The following is a 20,728-nucleotide window of genomic DNA, read 5'->3' on the forward strand; positions in this document are numbered from 1 at the left end:
TGGCCTGGGCCAGGAATCTGGCCCAGTAGAATAAGTGCTTCCCTGGCATGCACAAGGGCCTCAGTTCAATCCCTGATTAAAAAAAAAAAAAAAAAAAAAAAATTTCAAGCCAGGAAAGGAGAGGCAGGGTGACTGTCCTATCAGTACTGAGGGCCAGGACTGTGCTTGGGACTCTACCTGTGCTGTTCAACTGGATCTAACCTCATGACAGCCTACCTGTCACCCATACTCCTGACCACAGTGGGTCACTATGGAACCTGGTGGCCCAGAGCTGGGGGACCTGAGGCTGACCACAGTTTGAGAACCTGAGAGACTCAGCCAAGCCAGGGTGGGAGAGAAACTGCCCTGCAGGCCTGGAGGGAGTGCAATGTGATGGTTCCCTCTGGCTGGCTGGCACCACTAGGCAGTGGGCCAGGAACACAATGCAGCTGTCTCCCAGGAGCTGAGGATGGCAGGTGCGGAGTGCTGTGGCACAGTCCCTGATAGAAGAGAATGGTTTTCTGCACAGAACAACGAGCAAGGCCTGCGCTTGAGCCACTAGGGAATGGCCAGTAGCAGCATCTTTGCTCCTCGAGGCATCCAGGCAGTTTCAGAAACTGGACAGATACTGGAGCCCATACACCCTGTTCTTCAACAGAGAAAAAAGTAGAAGCACATCCTGTAAGGTTCTGATTGTGATTCTACCTGCTGCCAGGGCCCAATTCTCATTCTGGGCACTCAACTAGCTGAGGTTCCCAAAGGCAGGAACAGCAAGGCTGCAAAGCCATTGTTTTTCCTTCTCCAGCCTAAGTCTCCTTTGGCAAGATGGCTAACAAGGGGACATGAAGGGCAGCCCTCATCAGAGGGACTGGGTGGGGCCTCAGCTATCAGCTCCGGACATTAACTGGAGCTGAGCTTGTTTGAATGACTTGTTAAAAATAGATTACAATGCATTTAGGATCTTCTGCCTCGATAAGAATCATATCATTAAAACATTGTCCTCTCCTGCTTTTCTACCACCTCTGGTAATCAGGAGAGACATCAGGTTCTAAGAGACCCTGTGTCCCCTCCTTCCAAGGCCAGCACTTTTGCATGCTGCCCTGAGGATGACAAGAGGGAGGCTGTGAATTCCAGTCCTGATTCTTGAGTTTGACTACTGCTGTCCCTAGAACTAGACACCCTGTCCAGTTCCAGAGGTACAGGGTGGTGGGGGTTCCTACACATAAGCCCACCTGACCCCACAGTGGCTCCAAGAACACATGGTGGCACTGCTGGGATGCAAACTCCACCTTCAAGTCTCTTCCTCTGCAATTCCTGCTCTCTAGGGCAAGCACAAGCTCTCTTGGCCTCTGATGTTGTCCAGCCCCCACCATCAGCTGTGGCCATTGCTTCTGAGCCTCACACAGTTGGAGGCCTGACAGTGGATCTTAAGCAGGGCCTCCTGCCTGTACCAGATACAAACATCTGTCTGATGCAGCAGGGAGAACCAGATGGGAGAACCCAACCAGTCACCATTCCCCAAGGTGACCTGGTCCACACAGGGTGACAAGCACAGGAGCCTGTGCTTCCAAGCCTACTCCTATTTGAAGGGAGGATCTTACACCTGGGCACAGCAAGAAGCACTAGGGGTAGGTGAGACTCTGGGGAGCTGGGATACAATGGCCATCAAAAGGGTGAATCTGTAGGCATGGGGGATGGCACAGACCACAGTTCCACGCAGACCTGAGTGCCAGCTTGGAAGGAGCTGGAAAGTGATATAAGAAGAGCACTAGCTACACTACACTGTGCGGGGATACTGTTCTCCCCCACGGCTCCTGCCATCTGACCAAGTGTGCTCTGAGGTGCCCAGGCACTCTGCTTACCATCTACCAAGCCTCTGCAGTGCCTACTGCCAAGATGTAGTGGCCACCTGACAGTGCTCAGCCCAGGCTGGTCACTGCCCTTGCAGATTTTCGTGGCCCTTGAAACAGCACATGGATAAATATGCTGTGAGCCCAGCTGGGGAGCATGTTTCTGGGCTGCTGCCTATGGGCTGTGTCCTGAAGGCAGGGTCACTGCTCGGGAAAGTGGAGCCTCCTGTGCTCATCAGATTCCTCAACCCATGAATCCCTCCTGAGATTTAGGGACCCCTGTCAGAGGTGTGTCCTTGGCAGAGCAAGGCTTGGGCTCAGCCCAGTCTGCGCTTTTAGAAGTAACAAGAAATACTGCCTATCTGGTTGTCTAGGGCACACGTGAGCCACGCTGCATGCAGGGCCTCCATGCTGGGCCTTGCATTCCTGCATTCTCAGCATCTCTGTGGACTGGAGGCAACTCTGAGGTAGCACCAGCAAGTCAGTCATCTTGCTCCAGGATGTCCTTTTCTGCAGAGCTGAGTGGCTCCCTAGCCCACCTGGGCAGATTCTCTAAGGGTTGACAGGCCTGGGCAACAGATCAGCTGTGTGAGCCCTGGTATTCCCAACATTCTGCCCTGTGACCTCAGGTCATGAGCCCAGTTGTGTGAACCCCTCATCTCCAGCAGAGGGGCCCAGCACAGTGACCCTAGCACATCTAATACTCTGCAGTGACCCCCAACCCATGCATGGTATGGCAGTGCAACTCCAGCGCCCCCTCTCCCCCAGGAGGATGCAGGCCTCTCACACAGCACAGTGAAGTAGTGCGTGCGTGCGTGCGTGTGTACATAGGAGTGAGGCTGTGGCTGGCCCGGTGAACCCATACCCTCCTACTTGGCTGGCTGTCTCCCTTGGACCCTGTTAGGGACAGGCTGGGACTCAGCAGGCCTGTAGTGGGGCCTGAGCTCCCATATCAATACAATTCCTCAAGGTGAGCTGGTACTGCAGGCCTATGGGCCACATATGTACCGGGATCTGGCACTAATGTCTATCTCACATGGCTGCCAAGGGTCTTGAGAGAACCTTAAGTTGATCTGTAGGTGACAGGTATCAGACAACACTTTAGGGGATTGGCTGCCACCCATCATATGTGACCATAAGTGCAGCCCAGGCTCCCACAGACTGCATCCTACACCTGTTGGTGGATGCCTGGGATGGGGCCTGCTGACCCCTGCCAACCTCCAGCTCTTCTTGCTATTCACTGTTTGGGATCTCTAGGCAGGAATTATGTCCCAGTTCCTTGACTCCTGGGGAACCCCAGGATGGGGCACATGACACTGATCAGATGAGTGCAGAAAGAATGAAACAGAGCATGCCACAGTCTCTCAACAGCCTCCCCTGCTCTCCAGCCTTCAACATCACAGGGACATAAAAAGGAGCACTGAGAAACAGGCCAAGAGTAAATGTAATCATGCTCTAACCTGGCTGTGCCATTAATCTCCCAGCCACCGACGAGTAATTTAATTAGAGCGAGTTTGTAATGAGTTACAATCATCAATTAGCACCATTGCAGTGAACACAGCAGAGGGGAGCAAAGGACCTCAGTCCATTCTGGTGCTGACAAGAGCTGGTTCTGTGTGCCACCAGGCTCTGCTTTAACGTCGCCAACTGGCAATAATTCTGAGTGTGGAATGTGACACCCACTAGACCTGCTGGATACTCTCAAAATGCTGACAGGATGGGAGCTCAAGGTGAGCTGCAAAGGCAGGGACCAGTGGGCCCACCCCATGGTTGTAGACATGGAGGGAACCAGGTACCCAGTAGGTGGCTGGGTTCAGGGCCAGCAATTGCTAAGCTAACAGGTGCCTCTCATCACTTCCTGTCCCCTCTACCACTTGGTACTGGGGCAGTTGGGGTGGTGCCAAGCCAGATACTTCATATCTGGCTGGTAAAGTGTTGGAGGCCCAGCCCAGTGAACACCTCTGATTTTGAGTTGGCACTGGAGAGAACACACCCCATATGCCACTCTGAGAGGAGGAGGGCCTGCACGAGCCGCAGGCTTAGGGAGGTGTCTACAGTACATGGTCTAGGTATGCTTCAACCCACCAAGCATGCTGAACTCCTGAACGACGACAGTGTAGCCCCTGTAGCCCAAGGCCTGAGTTTCACATTAGAGCCAGGCACCATCAAAAGGACTCCTACCTTTGCTAACCCCTGGGATGACCACACAAACATTTCTGGAACCCACCATGGTCAATAGGTGGCAGAGGATGATGGTTTTGGAGGGACAGGGCCTGAAAGTCCCAGGTTTGGAGGAATCAAAGAAAGAGAAGCAAAAGTAGAGCTCAGAGACCAAGGGATGAGGCTGTGAGGGGCTCAGGTCTTCCAAGGTGTTGGCAGGACCACCAGAAGGATTGAAACTCACATGCACATTTTGTGATGGGCTTTGGGAGCACCCCCTGTCCTCCTGCCAGGCCAGGGTTCTCCAGCAGGGGCCATTTGCCTGTCTGAGATTTCAGTCAGTCAGTCAAACAGCCAAGAGGGCTCAGGGTGGGGCTGGGTCTCCCAACAGCGCCTGAACAGGCTCTCTCACAGGAGGCTCCAACACCCTGCAGATGCTGCAGAGCCACCTGGAGAGAGAAGCTACTCTGCTCTTTGGGAAGCCAGACCTTTGTCCCACTGCTCAGCAACACCAGCCCTGCTATATATACCAGGAACTGCTGGTACCAGGAGGAAATGGAGGCTCTATGGGAACAGCTATCTGCTGAGTGGAGAGGCGAGGCCACAGGAAACCTGGCAGACAGCGTTCTTTCTTTCTTTTTTTTTTTTTTTTGCTCCGAATGCCTTCAGGGCAGGTTTGGCTGGCTTGAGTTGTGGGGATGGAACCACAGCAACCTGAGCCAGAACTGAGCTAAGAGGGAGCCCCCAGACAGCTTTCTATAGTCCCAAACTTTTCTCAAAGCTGTTCCTGGGAGGCTATGAAGGAAGCCTGGTTCTCATAGTTATTGGCATTTGCTACGGTCTCCAGCATCAAGGAGTATAGAGGCAAGCAATGAATGAACCTCCAGAGGCTATGGGCGGGGGCAGGCCTGCAGGGAAGGTGTCCTCACTTCCTGGAGGTGCTGGCCTTTTAGATGGTGTGAAGGCAATTCAAGACGGCAGAATATTCCTCAACCTGATTCTTCTGGGGATCCCTTCAACCCTTGTCAACAAGGTGTCTGCACTACCCAACTTTAGCAAGAGCCCCACCCCACCCCCATGCCTGATCTCCTTTTTTGTCTGAGTGGGTCCTTCATATTCCATGCCATTGTCTCTGGTGAGATCTGGTCACCCCACCCATTGTCCAGCAAGAATCCTATTGGGTGGGTTTAGCTAGAAGCCCCTTTCTCCAATGCTCCCTCATATTTGTTTTCTACCCACCGAGTCCTTACCTGCCACACTGTTTGGAGTTGAACCAAGCTCTGCACAGAGGTCTCCCTCCTTGTTGCATCAGTCCCAAATATAATCTGTTTTTACCACATTAATTACTGGTTTTCTCTGCAGATGGAGGGCAAAAATCCTGGGAACAACAGGTCAGCTGGCTCATGGGATGCATCCTGGGGACAGCATAGCAAACCCAAGGGCTAGTTTATTCACTGGCACCTTGCAGGGCAGATGGCCTGAGGTTTTTGGGTAAAGACACACATGCATGCGTGGACATGCACCCAGCCTTCCACACAGGCGCAGCACCAGGTGGGCAGGCATGAGGTCCTCACCTGCTCTTTCTATGAGGGTTTGGGGGACTGGGGCCGAACTTCACCTTTGACACTCAGAAGCTGGGAGACCCTGAGCAAGCCAGGTAGCCTCAGAGCCTATGTGCAGTGCCCCCTGCCTTGGAAAGGGTGACATGCAGTATAGCTTCTAAGGGAGGATCTGCAGATGGTAGTATGAGAGGACAAGGAGAACCAGGGGGCCGGCGTACAGCAGGTGCTCCGTAGCCTCAAGACTGGAAAGAGCAGAGCAGACAGATGTGATGACAGGAAGCCCTTGGGCCTGCAACCTCTAGTTATCAGTCAGTCTACCCACTATGTGCTTGGCTGAGCTGAGGGAGGCAGTTACAGCAGACCAGGTCAGACTGCAATCACCCTCTCCCCAGGGCGAACGGTGACCTTAGAGAGGAGTCATCTCTGTGCCAAACACTGTGAAGCTGCAAGCAGATGAGCAATGTGACACTGAGTGCCATACTGAGCCCCTAACACACAAGTCTCTTTCCTCCTCATGATAGCTGGAGGGAGCTCAGGAGATAAGAAGCTCAGGGCTATACAAGCCAAACCAGCAATTGAGCTCACCCAGCAACTCTGAAGCCAGAAGCCTTGTTTTAGTTTTTAAAATCAACTTTTAATAACAAATGAAAAAAAAGAGGTGTACAGAAGTGCAAACCCTGGGATGGGAAGATGGCTCAGTAGAATAAGTGCTTGCCTGGCAAGCACAAGGGCCTGAGTTCAATCCTTGGTTCTGGGGGAAAAAAAAAAAAGTGGAAACCCTGTTTTACCCATTACCAACATCAACTCTTGGGCACCATGCAATCTCTTTCCATCAACTCTCCCCCTCCAGAACCCTTCCTCCTGTCCCTGAATACTGTTTAAATTCTTGCCTTCCTAGATGGTCACATACAAATATTTTGGTTTGAGCTTTGAAGGACAACAGCTTTTATTTTTTTTATTTTTTTTATTTTTATTTATTTGAGAGAGAGAGAGAGAGAGAGAGAGAGAGAGAGAGAGAGAGAGAGAGAGAGAGAGAGAGAGGGGTGTGTGTGTGTGGCCAGCTCAGCCCACCAGGGGGCGGGGCTGGCTGGCATGTGGTGCTGGGGGATTGAACCGCGGTCCCTGATGCTTTGCCAAGCTTGTTCTAAGTAGGTGCCTTAGACCACTGAGCCATCTCTCCAGCCCGACAACAGCTTTTAAATAGTTGCAATGCCATAGCGAGTACTCATTCCTTAATGTCGTCCAGTGTCCAAAGTCCAAATCCCTCCCATCATCTCTTGATTTTTTTAAGAAGTTATTTAAACAAGGATCAAAATACAATGGATAATGTGTGAGTTTCAGTCTGCTGACTTTATGCACGCAGCTGATGTGTCTCCGGGCCTGGGAGTAGGCAGTAAGTCCTCACGGCCAGAGCCATGGCCAACTTCTCTGCTGAGAACATTTACAGGTATCCTCTGCGCCTCCACAATGAGGCACTGAGTGTGACACTGGCAGCTACCCACAATCCTACAAATCAGGAGGGATTGAAACATGGGCATTTGTCTTCTGTCAACTTTATCACCCAGAATGATCCTTTAAAGAGAAAGTTTCCTAGGAACTCACTTGGTTGCTGAGATACTGCATTTGTATGGGAAGGCAGGATAGATATTTAACTTTGTTACTGCTCTTTATCGGAACAGTGAGTGGTTTGCTGCCATAGTCCACAGGCACCAGGTCTGGCTCAACAGCATTATGAACTTAGGGCTTAAGCACATTTGCTCTCTCAGAAGCTGTCAGTCTGCCCACAGCTCACATGTTCTCATCTTTGCCTAGCTGGGACTTTCTTGAGCCATTTCCTGAGTCCCTGTGCTCTAATTGTAACCCTCTGGCAGGTCTCTTGCCTTGTGGGATGACAATGTTGGACTGGACGTATCTCAGCCCTTCTGGTCCATGTCCACAGGCTTGTTTGTGCCAGTGTGTGAGGAAATGGTATGTATGGATCACACTCAGGGTCTGGTCCCCTGAAGCCAGAGCCCTTACTCTCACTGACATGGCCTGGAAGGTCAGGGAGGTGTAGGAGGAGGTGGGAGGCAGAGAGCTGTATGCTGAACCTGACGGTCCCACAGCATGGGCTGAGCACAGTCCCTGTAGAACAGTACAAGGGACATAGAGCTGCTTTCGCAGCCCAGCATCCTCCAGAGGCAGGTGCTGTCACTGATCACCCAGTGGGCCCAGGAATTGACGTGGGAAGGGAAAGGCACCACTATACTGCCCAGCACCTGCTCCTTGTTCAATGAGGGTCTTGTGGAGAGCATTGTGGCTGCAGCCGCCTGCCTGGTAGTGATCAGCAGGAGGGAGGGTACTGGGGAGGCAGAGGTGGAGTACAATATGGCCTTGGGCCTGCAGCCCTGAGAACAAAGCCTAGGCTCTTGCACATACCCAATGTGCTTAGGGCAAGGCACACTCAGAAAGTGCTGGACCCAAGGTGGCCTCTCTTCTCTGCTGGGTGGGAGAGGTAGCACAATCAGGACAAGGTCTTAAGAATTCATGGACTCGGGCCTGGCTCTGCTACTCTCCACCCCAGAGAGGAGCCATGGTACGGACTCTGCCAACCCCCAATGTGGGGAATGCTACTCTTCTGTTTGCACAACCCTTCTGCCCATTAGGTCAGTGGGTACTTCCTCAGGAACTGGCTAAAACCACCCACTTAAGGGGAAGAGAAGACAGGCATCCAGGAAAGAAATGTCCTTCCACTGGCCTGCTCTATTAAGGAACCACCTTGGGAAGGAGGCCCTTGCTCTGTGGGCAAGCCCAAAGCATGGACTTGGTACAACCTTATCTGGCTGCCCACCAATACCCAATCATTCAGAATCTTCCATCAGATGGGTGGGGTGGAAAAGAATGCATGACAATAGAGCAGGTAGCTGGAGGAGGTGTGGTTAGAGGCCGGTGTGGCAGGGCACCCAGGCAAAGATGACATTACTCCAGGAAAGTCTCCAGCAGGTGTAATGTGAGCCCACTCATCCCTACTGAGGGGTGGGTACAGAGCAGTTAAGGACTGATCCACATCCTCCCCAAATTCAGATGCTGAGCCCTACCCTCCCTCATCACTGCACTTGGAAATAGCCTTAAATGGGGACCCTGACCTTCAAGAACCATGTGAGGTAGCCGACCTTCGCTGCTTTAAGATGCAGAGTTTTGTAGCACTATGTTACAAAGGCACAAATTACTGAACTAAAAGAAAAACAGAAACTGCAAAAAGGACTAAAAAGTGAAATGGATCTTTTAGACATAAAAAATACAATATTTGAACTGGAAAACCCACTGGATGAGATAGCAGAATGTCTACTCTGCTATTAGACCTTCCAGAAAGGCAGGCCAGCAAAATTAAAGTAGCAGAAAACACACAGCAGAAAGGAAAAGATGAGGAGAAAGGTACAGAGCCACACTAACCGATAAGATAATGCCACACGGCAAAAAAGATGTAACACTGAAGTCCCAGAAAAGAATGGAGCCACACTGAAAAAATTCTTAAGTGAGGACAGTCAACATCTCCCTAATTTCATAAATTATAAACCCACAAATTTAAGTAATTCAAGGAACCACAGCAAGATTAAGACAAACCTTGAAATCAGGCATAGGAAGAAGACATACAAGGCACTACGACAGAAATGCCAGCAGAATCCTGGTTGGAGATCTCACAAGCCAAAAAAGAAGACAGACATTGAGAAGATGCTAAAAAAAAAAAAAAAAAAAAAAAAAGGACTGTCAATGCAAAATAAAACCCAATAAAGATGGAGATGAGACAAAAGATGTTTTCAGATGAAGAAGAGCTGGAGAAACTTGTTGGTGGCCAACCTACAAATTTAAGAAACATGAAGGGCTGGGGAGATGGCTCAGTAGGATAAGCGCTTCCCTGGCAAGCACAAAGGCCTGAGTTTAATCCCCAGTTCCGCCAAAAAAAAAAAAAAAAAAAAGAAACATGAAAGGAGCTTTTAATGCAGAAGCAAAGTAGCAGATGGAAGTCTGGATGAACATAAACAGCACCAGTGACAGTCAACGGAGGTGCACATTTGGAAGACATTTTGTAGTCATTTAAATTTGAAAGATGATTCTTTAAAGTAGAATATTAATATAAAAGTTTAATAAAAATTACATTAAAATGTGGCAAAAAATACAGAAAATTTCTGTTGTTCTTTCTTATCTGTCAAGTAGTACAATATTACTCCAAGACAGGCCACTGACCTGTGGCCAGTCTTTGTGACAGTCTTTCTCAAATGTGCCTGAGGGTGGCTGCATTCTGGAAGGAGGGTGCGCAGAGCCACAGGTGGGCCCTGTATGCTGGGAGGCCTCAGCTAGCCAGCCTTGCCTCCCTTGCTCCCACAACCTCTGCAAGAAGTGTCCCACACACTGTCCCTCCTTCCAGGGACAGCCCTGAAGTGGGTGTTGGTTTCTGTTGTGGGGGCCAGGGCATGGAAAGCCTGAGGGCAAGGAGGGCTCATCTCATTCTGAGCTAAGTGTCCGCTCCACCAGACATTTAAAATCACCATGATGGGCAATGTGACCACAGACTCTTGCATAGGAGGTGGCACTTTGATTGAAGTCAGGGCCTTTTCATTCAGCTATAGCCTAGAACCTCTTTTGGAAAACAAGTTCTCAATAGGTCATTGAGTAGCCCAGGCTGGCTCAACCTTGCAATCCTGTTTTAGCATTCCAGTGGGCTGGGATTTTTGGCATGTGCCACTATGTTGAGCCATAGATTCTTTCTTAAAAGCTCTCCAATTGGTTCTCACTGCTCTGGGGATATAGAGCCAACTTCCATCCCAGCTACAAGGCCTGTCCCTCCCAGCCCTGCCTACTCTCAGTCTTTCTTAGGGGCTCAGATCTACAGCCTTGTTTCAATCTAAGGAGGTGTGGCCTTCTGGACCCCAGAACCTCTGCACAGCTGCTGGAACAGAAACCAGCTCTTTCCATTGCACTGTGCTGTCCCTTACAGATGGGGGCTGCTGACCACCAGTAGATGGGTCACTTCCTTGGGGACGCTGTCATGTAGCCCACCCTTAATATCATCATTCATTTCTGCCAAGAAATCACCAGGCCTATCTTCAAACACCTCCCACAACCAGGAACTTGGCACTAACTAGGCATCAAGTCAGCTGTTCTTCACCACAGCTGCTGATTCTCGCCTGAAGTCAGCAACCTCTTTGTCCTGTGCTGAAGGCCCCAAGTAGGTCAACTCCTCACAAAAGGTCCAGGGGACCCTGCTTGGGGGCACTTAAAGGTGCCTGGGCCTAGGGGTCATCAGGGTGGCAACATACCCCACAACATCTTTGAAATTCCAGGGCCTCTAATCCTGATCAAATTCTGCCAAGGAAATGAGACCATGTACCTTTGAAGCAACTCCCTGTGAAATACCCAGGGGTCCAAATGGGCAAATTCTCTCTCTCTTTTTTTTTTTGGTGGAACCGGGGATTGAACTCAGGTGCTTGAGCTTGCCAGGGAAGTGCTTATTCTACTGAGCTATCTCCCCAGCCCCTGCAAATTCAAATAAAAGCATCTATCTAGATTGCACTGTCACAGCAGAAAACTGGAAGGCTTTAGGAGCTGGCTTTGCCAAAGGAGCCTGTGAATGGGCCTGACTTCCTCATCCATCATGACTTCCTGTAGGGGAGAGGTGCTGTTTCCTCCCAATATGATCATCTCTGCGCCTACCTGCAGGGAAAACTGAGGTGGCTTGGTCAGTTGATCACTTCCTCGCAGAACTCCTGTGATGCAACTCCTCTCGGCCATCTTTCCCTCTGAGGACAGCACACCACTTGGTGTCCTTCTTGCCCCTGGAGCCCCATCAATGATCAATGTCCATGGCCTTCTCTTGCTTTAGAGTCTGGGGCTCTAATCTTCACAGGTACTGAAGTATGGACCCTGGCCTACATCATCTCACTGAGTTGCCTACATGGAGAGCCAGACGACTCCAGCCCTTGTTTTTTTTTAGAAAGAGCATCGTCTTCAGAACCAATGACATACAACAGTGATGTGCCTGGAACTCTGGTCTTGCCTTGGCAGTGGCTCCTGGCTGGCCCGTGGCTCACCAAATGCACTTCAGTACCACAAATGAAGGACAGCTCCCAGACATACGCTTCCACTGCATATGAAGCAGCAGTATACCTCAAAATGGGTCAAGCAGCCCAGGGCCTGTCTTGATATTACAGGAGGTAAGGTGGAGGACCAGGTCTGTAAAAACACCTACTTGTCTTGACTTTTGTCTCTTACTCAATCTGGATAGCTCTGCCTCTGGGTTCCAGGACTCTAGAAGGGCCTACAACACTCCCTCAGTGTGATAGACTAGTCATGTCCTAAGGACCTGTCCCCTCACTGAAGAATGGATGGATGAGGCCAGAGGAAGTCTCTCCAGATTGTTGGTGATTTTATGAAAAGTGGGAAGAAATAGCAGTGGACAGGAAGGTTGAGACCTGTGGGTAAATCTAATATACGGGGCCAAGTGGGCACTTCCTAGACCCTTGGGCTAGTCAGGCTATACCTACTTGAGTATAACTTGGCTGGAAGCTGCCAGATGGGCCACACACACTACTCCTCCTTGCATGGCAGGTCTTCCCCTGCTCTAAAACTGCTTGATCCTTAGAGCTGCCTGCCTGGGGAGACCAGGGATTAAGAGACCAGGACATGGGGACAACAAGGACTAGGAGATGTAAATCTGGTACTACCAGACCCAGAGCAGCTAGTGGGCTGCAGGGCAAGAACTAAGGGGTGAGAGGCATTTTTAGCTGCACTGTTCTGCTTGCTGTTTACCTCATGCCTGTGTCCACTTGGCGCAGGCAGATGTTAGGAGGTCCTGCTAGGCTCTAGCAGCTGCTGGTACTCAAAAGGAGTAGTTTTGGGTTGTGTCTGTCCCCTGGACAGCACCTTAGCTCTGGTTCTTGAGTGTGGCCTGGTGAGGGCTGGGACAGAGCCACAGTGAGGTAGGTCAACAGGGAGCATCTGCTCAGTGTGAACTGTGACTAGACCCTGGGCCTCTGTGCCCAGCTTGTCCCCTCTGCACATCCCACAGGACAGAGAAGTGAGGGCATCCTGCATGCCTCATACAAAAGACAGAAATGTGTGCAGGGTCAGGAGGCCATGAGTGTTCTGCAGAATGGATGAGCTGCCCAGGCCTTCTTGCCTGGTAGAGGCCACACCCTCAGAGCTGCTGGGGCATTCGAGTCTGTGTCAGGGGCCACTGTGTATGAAAATGACAAAGCAGGATGGGACTATACAGAGAAGCATGTATGTGAGGTAAACAAGCTTCCCAACAATCTGAATGCTTGTCACACCTCATCAGACCCAACACTAGGGCCGGGGAGCTATGGCAGAATGGGGAGAGGGGACTAGACACTGCATGCTTGGGCTGGCCCTCAAAACAGTGACGCTCCACATGTGAGAGAGAGCTCATGGGGCCAACTCTTACCTGTCCACTGCCCATACCCACCCTCAGCCCACAACAGAAAGTCTGGGGCAGCCGCAGCATCCCTTTCTTGAGCCATCTGTTCTTAGTCGGTTGCTATGTACCCTTTGTGGGGAGATGAAGGAACCATCACTGGGGATTTGAAGTTCACAGATGCAGTGGCACAATAGGTGGAGGAAAAGTTCAGCTGACTGTGCTGCAGGTATTGAGTGTCACACAGAGGCTATCCATAGCAGAGACATAGCTATCACAGCAGCCTACCAGGGACAAGGCTAGCACAGCTCCTGCCTTCTGAGTGGCTGTTTGTAGAGCCAGTTCCGTGGGCACAGGCATCCTGCAGGCCTAGGCTCCCCAGCATGTGCCCAGCACCCTTGCTGTGCAGCTGCTGTGTATCTCTGGCCTGTTCCCACTTACACATCTGTGACTCCCTGGCAGGTCTGGTGTTTGTAGGCACAGGTGTGCAGGGGAAGCTGGCCACCTCCTCACCTAGCCCCTGTTTCACATGTGGGATCTATGAGCTTCTAGAGGAGCAAAGTGATTGAAATCACAGGACAGGCACAGCTGTGTTTGCACTGAGGAAAGTGCAGAGCTGAGACAGTTCCTGTCCCTTACATGAGCCCACAGTGTAGATGAGCAGGGGGCTGACTGAGCCCTTGACCCCTAGGTAGGGCTCCTACAGGTGGGCTGGCTTAGGCAGTTCCTGCTTAAGGACCACCAGGGCAGCCTTGATACACAGTGTCTCAGAGAAGTAACACAGTGACACAATGAGCTGAGTCAGGTCTCTCTCACAGGGTGCTGAATCATGCACACATTCCAATTAATGCCAGTCTCTGTTGCCAGAGAGGAGCAGGAGGCTTGGCCCAAGGCCTCAGCAATGCTACCTAGGACCTTCACTGTAGTGAGATCTTCCCAGCCTCCAGAAAGCATCCATAACTGTCAGTACCTACCACAGAAGCACTACCAGCTAGGTGCCAGGCTGGCTAGGCCAGGTGCGTTTATGGACTGATATCTGTATACGTGTGATCTTGCCCCAGCTGTCTGGCAACCTGAGGCAGAAGTCTCCACAGTCCTGCATCCCAGCTCTGGGATCTTAAGTGCAACGTGGAGACACATCTCTGTCCTGTCCAAGCACCTCTAGCCCTTCCAGTCCCTAGCTTCTAGTCCTGAGTGGACCCTGCAGGCTTTGACTCATATTGACTTGTGGGATGGTCTTGGCACCAGAGAAAGGGGCCACAGGGTTAGTTATAAGTTGAATCTACTATGTATGGTCTTGGCCTGAGTTGTAGCTACTGTGTGGCACTGTTAACTGTCACCATGGTTAACACTCTGACAGGATACTCTCCTTCTGGGACAAGGGGAGAGGCAGGGTTCTGCAGAACCACAAGGAGTGAGATGTCCAGGAATTTCCTACTACACGGTGAGCTTTTAAGTTCAGCATCCCTGGACAGTGGTGGACAGCCAGCAGACCCCTCCTCCAGGCCCAGCTTTTCCAAGAAAACTCAGAGATGTTGGAATCTGCCTCCTCTGGAGTAGGCAGGATGCCAGACTCCCACTGGGCTGAGCGGGAGCTGAGATCGTTTGCCTTTCCCCCCAAATGGCAGCCCCCAGGCAACAGCTCCTTCCACCCACTCGGCAACAGAGGCTGGGTCCTGGCTGGGCCGGGAAGCGGAGCATGTGGGCCTGAGCAGCAAACCCTCAATTATCCCAGCACACATCTGCAGAACCTGCTCGACTGGAAACAGGGCACAGCTATTTCTAACTCTGCCTCAGACCCCTTCCTGTCTTTAAATTCATTTCTGGGAAAATAAAACAAACAGAAATGGCTAGGAGTCTGTGGCGTGGTGTGACTTCCTGTTCTTGACTAGATGTCATCATACCAACCTGTATGTAGCAGCCCAGTGGGAATGGGAAGAGGCCATGGGCCCCAGAGATCAGTCTGCTATCTGTTGTCATCCCTCCTTGCCCCTCAACACTGTGTTTGGAAGTACTAATAGTTGAACGCAGGGCTCACGTTTGCTAAGAAAGTACTCTACCACTGAACTGTACCTCCAGCTCTTGTTGCCCAAGTGGGCCTTCAACTTGTGATCCTCTTGCTTCAGTCCCACCTCACCCTTATACGTGAAATCACAGCCCCATGGCACTACACATGGCACTCTATCTCTCCCCTCTGTACCCCTCTGCCCTGCACATCCTGGGAATGCCATCTCCACAAGAAGGGCTCCTGCTAGAATAATCCTGCTATTAATGGAACAGAGATGGTCCTTTCTGCCACTGAGCGTACTGTTCCCCAGAGAACAAAGTGACCAAACATTTTTGTAGGGGGAGGGGGAATATATATATATATATATATATATATATATATATATATATATCCTGTATATACAAAACAGTTAGCATAGATATACAGGTACTTTCTCTTAGTTCAATGAGAAGAAAGTTTTGAACTAATAGTGTTTAAACAAGATATCAAGTCTGAATTATGAAGAGACCCCCCCAAAAAAGATATCATGTCTGCATCTTGTACTATGAATAACTACTACAAAGACAACGATATGCAATGTACTAATTATTGTAACTGTCCTACTAACCAGTTTTGAAACTCTCTCATTGCTTCTTTCTAAATAAAATTATTATTATTATTTTTTTTGTGTGTGTGGAACTGGGGATTGAACTCAGGTCCTTGAGCTTGCCAGGCAAGCACTTATTCTATTGAGCTATCTCCCCAGCCCCTTCAATAAAATTATTTTTTAAAAAAACAAAAAACCAAAGTGACCAAAGATGACAAGAGGGGATAGAGCAGAACCAGATCTGGTGTCCTGGGAAGAGATTTCCACCAGAAAGCTTGATGTTCTCAAACTCCTCTTGGTACCTGGTTCCAATGGCTGGCAGCCCAAGGTGCTGATCAGAGAAGCATCAGCCCAGGAGAGGCCTTGGAAGGGTCAAGGAAGCATGGGCTATTGATGGGGAGGCTGCAAAGATCATGACTCTTTGAGCCTCTTCTAGGGCTCCACATACTTCCAATAGAACCAGAAGGGCCAGGAGCACACAGCGTGTAAACCCCAATCCACTGGGAGAATGGGAGCACTGCTGTGTGGCTCTGTGGGGGTGGAGCAGCCCAGAGGACTTGGTGTCACCAGAAACTGTGTACTCCATCTTTTTTACTTTTGGGTACCACAGATTGAACTCAGGACCGTGTGCTTTCCAGGCAGGCACTTGTGCCGCTGAGCTATATCCCTAGCCCCAAGAAACGGTCATATCTGTGGGCTGGGGCTGAGCCAGCCTTTGGGTTGCCACTGTGAACCTTAGCACCAGGGCCCTGGGCCTTCAGCAAGCACATCATGAAAGTTATCTCCTCCAAGCCTCAAGGATGATAAGCCTGGAATCACTGCCCAACAGATGGGGAGGCAGAAGTGTGCTAGCTTGGCCAGTGTTGGCAGTGTTAGGATGCTGGATGGCACTGCCAGCACGGGATTCCTGCAGACTCCACCCCTGCACAGGTTCATTAGAGCAAACAAGGTAACACAGGTAGTACAGGGTGGGTGGGTGTGTGGGCCTGAGGCCAGATGGCAGCAAGTTCTGCCAAGTAGAAGCTCTCGAGGAAAACAGAGCCAGCACCCAGTGGCAGGACAGACAACCTTCTGGGCCTGGCCAGGCTGAAGTGCAAAGAAGTGGGCCTTGTGTGCCGGATGGGCAGGAGATGGCAAACCTGCCAACTGCCCAAAGCTACCCTCAGGCCTCACTGTGGGATCATAGTTGCCCCAGAACTGCAAATCAGAGCTGACAAGAGGGATTTGGACCTGCTTACAGACCCTGCTACTGAGACAAGTCATCATACCCAGCTCCCTACCCAAAGTCACAGGACAGCGCCCCTTTCTAGGCTACAATGATGACATCTGGCCCTTTACAGGACCACCATGGTAACACACAATCTCTCACTGGGCTGCCATGGTCACACATGACAGCTCACTAGGCCCAAATATTGTACTGAGAACTTACATACTGTACATCCTGCAGAAGTCCTAGGCCAGGCAGGATGGGAGCGTCACTGTAACTGTGTTATTTTGAAGCAAACTTAGGATGGCTGTGGGCCTGGGCTGCACTGCCCACCAGCCATCCTGATGCTGAGGCCCTTGTCACATTCAGCCCTGGAAGGACTGGGTTTATGGAAGAGGCCACCCACATCTCAAACTTCCCACTGGGGAAGTACTCATCAGTATAGCTGTGGATTTTCCCCCCAGCCCCTTGTCCTGAGCCACATGAGGTCAGGTAAGCCTCCTATTCTCATCCTCCCTGTGCACCCTGTTATCACCTGTGGGTCATTCATAGAACAGCCAGGCGGGGCAAAAGCATGCTTCATAGGCAGCTAGAAGGTCTCTCAGGTACGCCAGAGGGAGGTGGTAGGATCCCCAGAGGGAGGATCATTGAGTGGCAGCAAGCTGGATGGAGTGCTGGGGCCTAGCACCCACATGACCCTCCTTATCCTTGGTATCAAAATGCTAGCAGTGGCAACTTTGGAAGCAGGAGTCTGGGTGTGTTCTCTTTTTTGGGGTTTTCTGTATTTTCAACAACCTATAAATATGAAACATTTTGTAATGTTTCCCCAAGGCCTCCCTGGAGGTAGTTTTTATAAGAACACAATCACTTTAGCTAAGGAATGTGTAAAAACCAACTGAAAAAAATCTGTCTCATAATTAATAAACATTGAGGCACTAGTGACATATTCAATAATAACATTCAAAAGTACATCTTCATTTGCCTGACTTAAAAAAGGAATTTCTACAGTGCATTAAGCTAAGTATTCCTCAGCACTCCTGAGTTATTCAGATGTATATAAAATTATATAAAAGGGAAGGAGTACATTTCTGATCACTTATTTAATGGAAGACTTTGAGTATCTGAGTATTTACTTACTTAATCAAAAGGTTGGTGAATTTTAAGAAGCGTAACAACGTACAAACATGACCTGAGAACCTGAGAAGTCTTGTAAGCCTGTGGAGGTGAGCTCTGAAGTGGAAGAAAGTGGGGACCAAGCCCAAGGTATGGCTCTGGTTAGAGGCAGAGCACTGCACAGTGTTATGACAGACAGATGGACAGATGGATGGGTGTGAGGAAAGTCACTGTACTGAACAAGGTGAGCACAGAAGCAACGCTTTATATCTAGATTTCTGCTTGAAATACAGAGGGTGCATGGAGGGGAACTTTAGGATAAACAAGTTGGTTCCTGTTTCCACAGAGATGAGTAGACCAGCTGGTTGTGATGATTCATTCACATGGCCTGGCCACACCTTGGTGGTCCTGACCTCCCAGAGATACTGCTGGCTCAAGCCTGCGAGCCATACACTGTTCTTGGGACCATAGCACCATTCCCAGGCCAGTGATTTTGTCACCTGAGATTTTCAGTTGCCTGACAATTACATCCAGTCAGTGTGACAACACACCTACTTCAGTCACTAGAGCTGCCCATCCTAAGGACTCTTCATGCCCATGCTCACCATGGCCCAGGACTCTGAAAGCCACAGGCACACCATGCACAGACCCAGCAGGCCATGCTGTTCCCACAGCAGTGAGGGGGCCTCCTCACTGGTGCATCTCATCACAGGCTGGCACTGAGCACAGGGCTCAGAAAGGAGCCAAGTGTAGCTGCTGTAGACTCAGTGAATGGGACAAGTGCTCCTTCAGCCCAAATGGCTTTTCCTTCCCTTCCTGTGGGCCACACTGCACACTGCCCTGGCTGAGGTCTGGCAGCTCTGAAGGCATCCATTCTACTCCTCACATAATCTCTTTAGTCCTCTGGGATACCACTGCCTTTGGACAAGGTGACATGCTCTCAACGTCCCCAACTACAAGGAGAGACCAGTTGGAGACAAGCAGAGAGTGGACACCAAGAAAGTGATAGGGAGGTCTAAGCTGAGCAACCAGGTGGAGTGGCTGAGGGTCAGTCAACAAACCCCAGTGGTGCTGAGCATGTCTCTTCCCATCCCATAACACCATGCCTTTGTGACATGAGGGCGAACAGCAGGTACATGGCCAGGCTGTGCAATGGGGCCTACCTTGAAGATGAGGCAATCGGTCTTGCGCTCCGCGTACTGAGAAGTGAGCCGGTACTGGCTCTCGGTGGTGATGTCGATCTGGTAGCCCGTGAGTGTGTAGCAGACCTTGCGGAACTCCTGGATTTTGGTCTGGAACACCTCCTTGAGCCGCTGGTTCTTTAGCTCAGCACTTTCTACCTGCTTCCGCAGCTCTGCAGGAAAAGTAGGAGAGAGTGAGAGGGCAGCCTGGGCAACCCAAGGAGGGGCAGGGACACAGCAGAGTCAGATGGCAAGGGCAGTTGTGTCCTGATCCCAGTCACTCCCACCCAGAGACAGGGAAGGCCAGTGCCACATTAGCAAGCCCCAATCTGTGTGCAGAAGAATCGGACGAGCTGATAAGCAGCCTGACCTTCTGGTGGCAGTGATAATACAGCTACTGTATTAACAACAGCAACTCTAAAGAAAGCAGTGACTCTGAAAGCCAGATGCTGGAGTCAGATACCCGGACTCCAGATTCTATGCCTGGTCTGGAGCCTTCTGTTCTCAGTTGGAGGAATGATAATGGGCAATGGGCACTGCGACTCCAAGATACCCTGGGAAGCTCCAGGGATAGTCAAGACTTGGGGTGCACAAGTCCAGGTAAGAATGCTCTGGACAGGAAGCACCAAGAGCCTGGCTACATATTTAAAGATTTGAATCTGCCATGCAGCCCCAGAGATTCTGATGTTTGTAGGCTCAGTCCCTGTGGGGATGCCTGCCCTCCATGATCCAGCCCCAGCACATGGTAGGCAGGGATGCAGGGAGCAGGACAGGAAGCCACCTAGGCACTGTGGATTATTGGGGGGGGTGCACCTGCCAGCCAATTCCATAGCAAGGCCATTATGAGGTGTCTCTCCTCAAAGTGGGGTCTGGGTGGGTTCTATAGCTGAGTTGTGGGAAAACATCTACATCGGACTATGCCCTCCCCCAACCAATGCAGCTCTGAGTAAACCATTTGAGGCAGATTCTCCCTACACGCCGCTCTGCCGCCATGGTTTACAGCTGCCCGGGGAGACACCAGCTGTGCAAAACCACCACAAGGACATACAATTACCATGAATCTCTCACCCAAGGTGCCTGCTGAGTAATTAAACCTTGATTTATCCCCCCGTTAATTACCAAGCTTAGTGCCACTGAAACACGAATGGAGCTGTCTCCCGAGTTGGTACTTCTTGGAGGTCCTGCCTGGAGCTAGGGATAGGGGTCCTAGCCTGGCTAGGCCCAGCTTGAGTGTGAGCTGGGCCACACCAGCCCTGCTGCTGTGACAAGGGACAGGCTAACTGAAGGTCCAGACAGCCTGGAGGTCCCCAGCCACTGCCCAGAGGAGCATAAGAGGAAAGGTAGGAGTCTGAGCTCCCAAAGAGGTGTTGAGCAGCTTGGGTTCAAACCCAGGCCCCAGGGGAAGGTTAATGGGGTTTTTGTGATTTGGGTGGCTCTGAAGGTGAGTGGGCATGGAGAGACTCCCTCCAGAAGAGCTAAGTGGAAACCTGAAGCCCTCATGTGACTGACTGAGGAATGCAGAGGGCCAGGCTCCCCTGCAGTGTGACAGAGGCCCCCGCGCCACATGCACGTAACTCATTTCACTGCCATGTGGCTGTGAGGCAGGACAACTGACTCAGAGCACACAGTCTGGCTATTGACACAAAGGCTTGGGCAGGGATCTTGGGCCCT

General features: G+C 50.9%; 1 protein-coding gene across 6 annotated transcripts in view; it reads right to left on the minus strand.

The window, feature by feature from the left end:
• Mad1l1 (mitotic arrest deficient 1 like 1) overlaps positions 1-20,728 on the minus strand; it is a 356,419-nt gene that overhangs the window by 37,330 nt on the left and 298,361 nt on the right. For all 6 annotated transcript variants that reach the window (XM_023713536.1, XM_023713538.1, XM_023713535.1 and 3 more), the window contains one exon: positions 19,040-19,230. In XM_023713536.1, coding sequence (XP_023569304.1) covers positions 19,040-19,230 — 191 coding nt within the window. The remainder of the gene's footprint in view (positions 1-19,039; positions 19,231-20,728) is intronic.

Source organism: Octodon degus, unplaced genomic scaffold, assembly GCF_000260255.1.
Source record: "Octodon degus isolate 3935 unplaced genomic scaffold, OctDeg1.0 scaffold00031, whole genome shotgun sequence".
Taxonomy (NCBI): Eukaryota; Metazoa; Chordata; class Mammalia; order Rodentia; family Octodontidae; genus Octodon; species Octodon degus.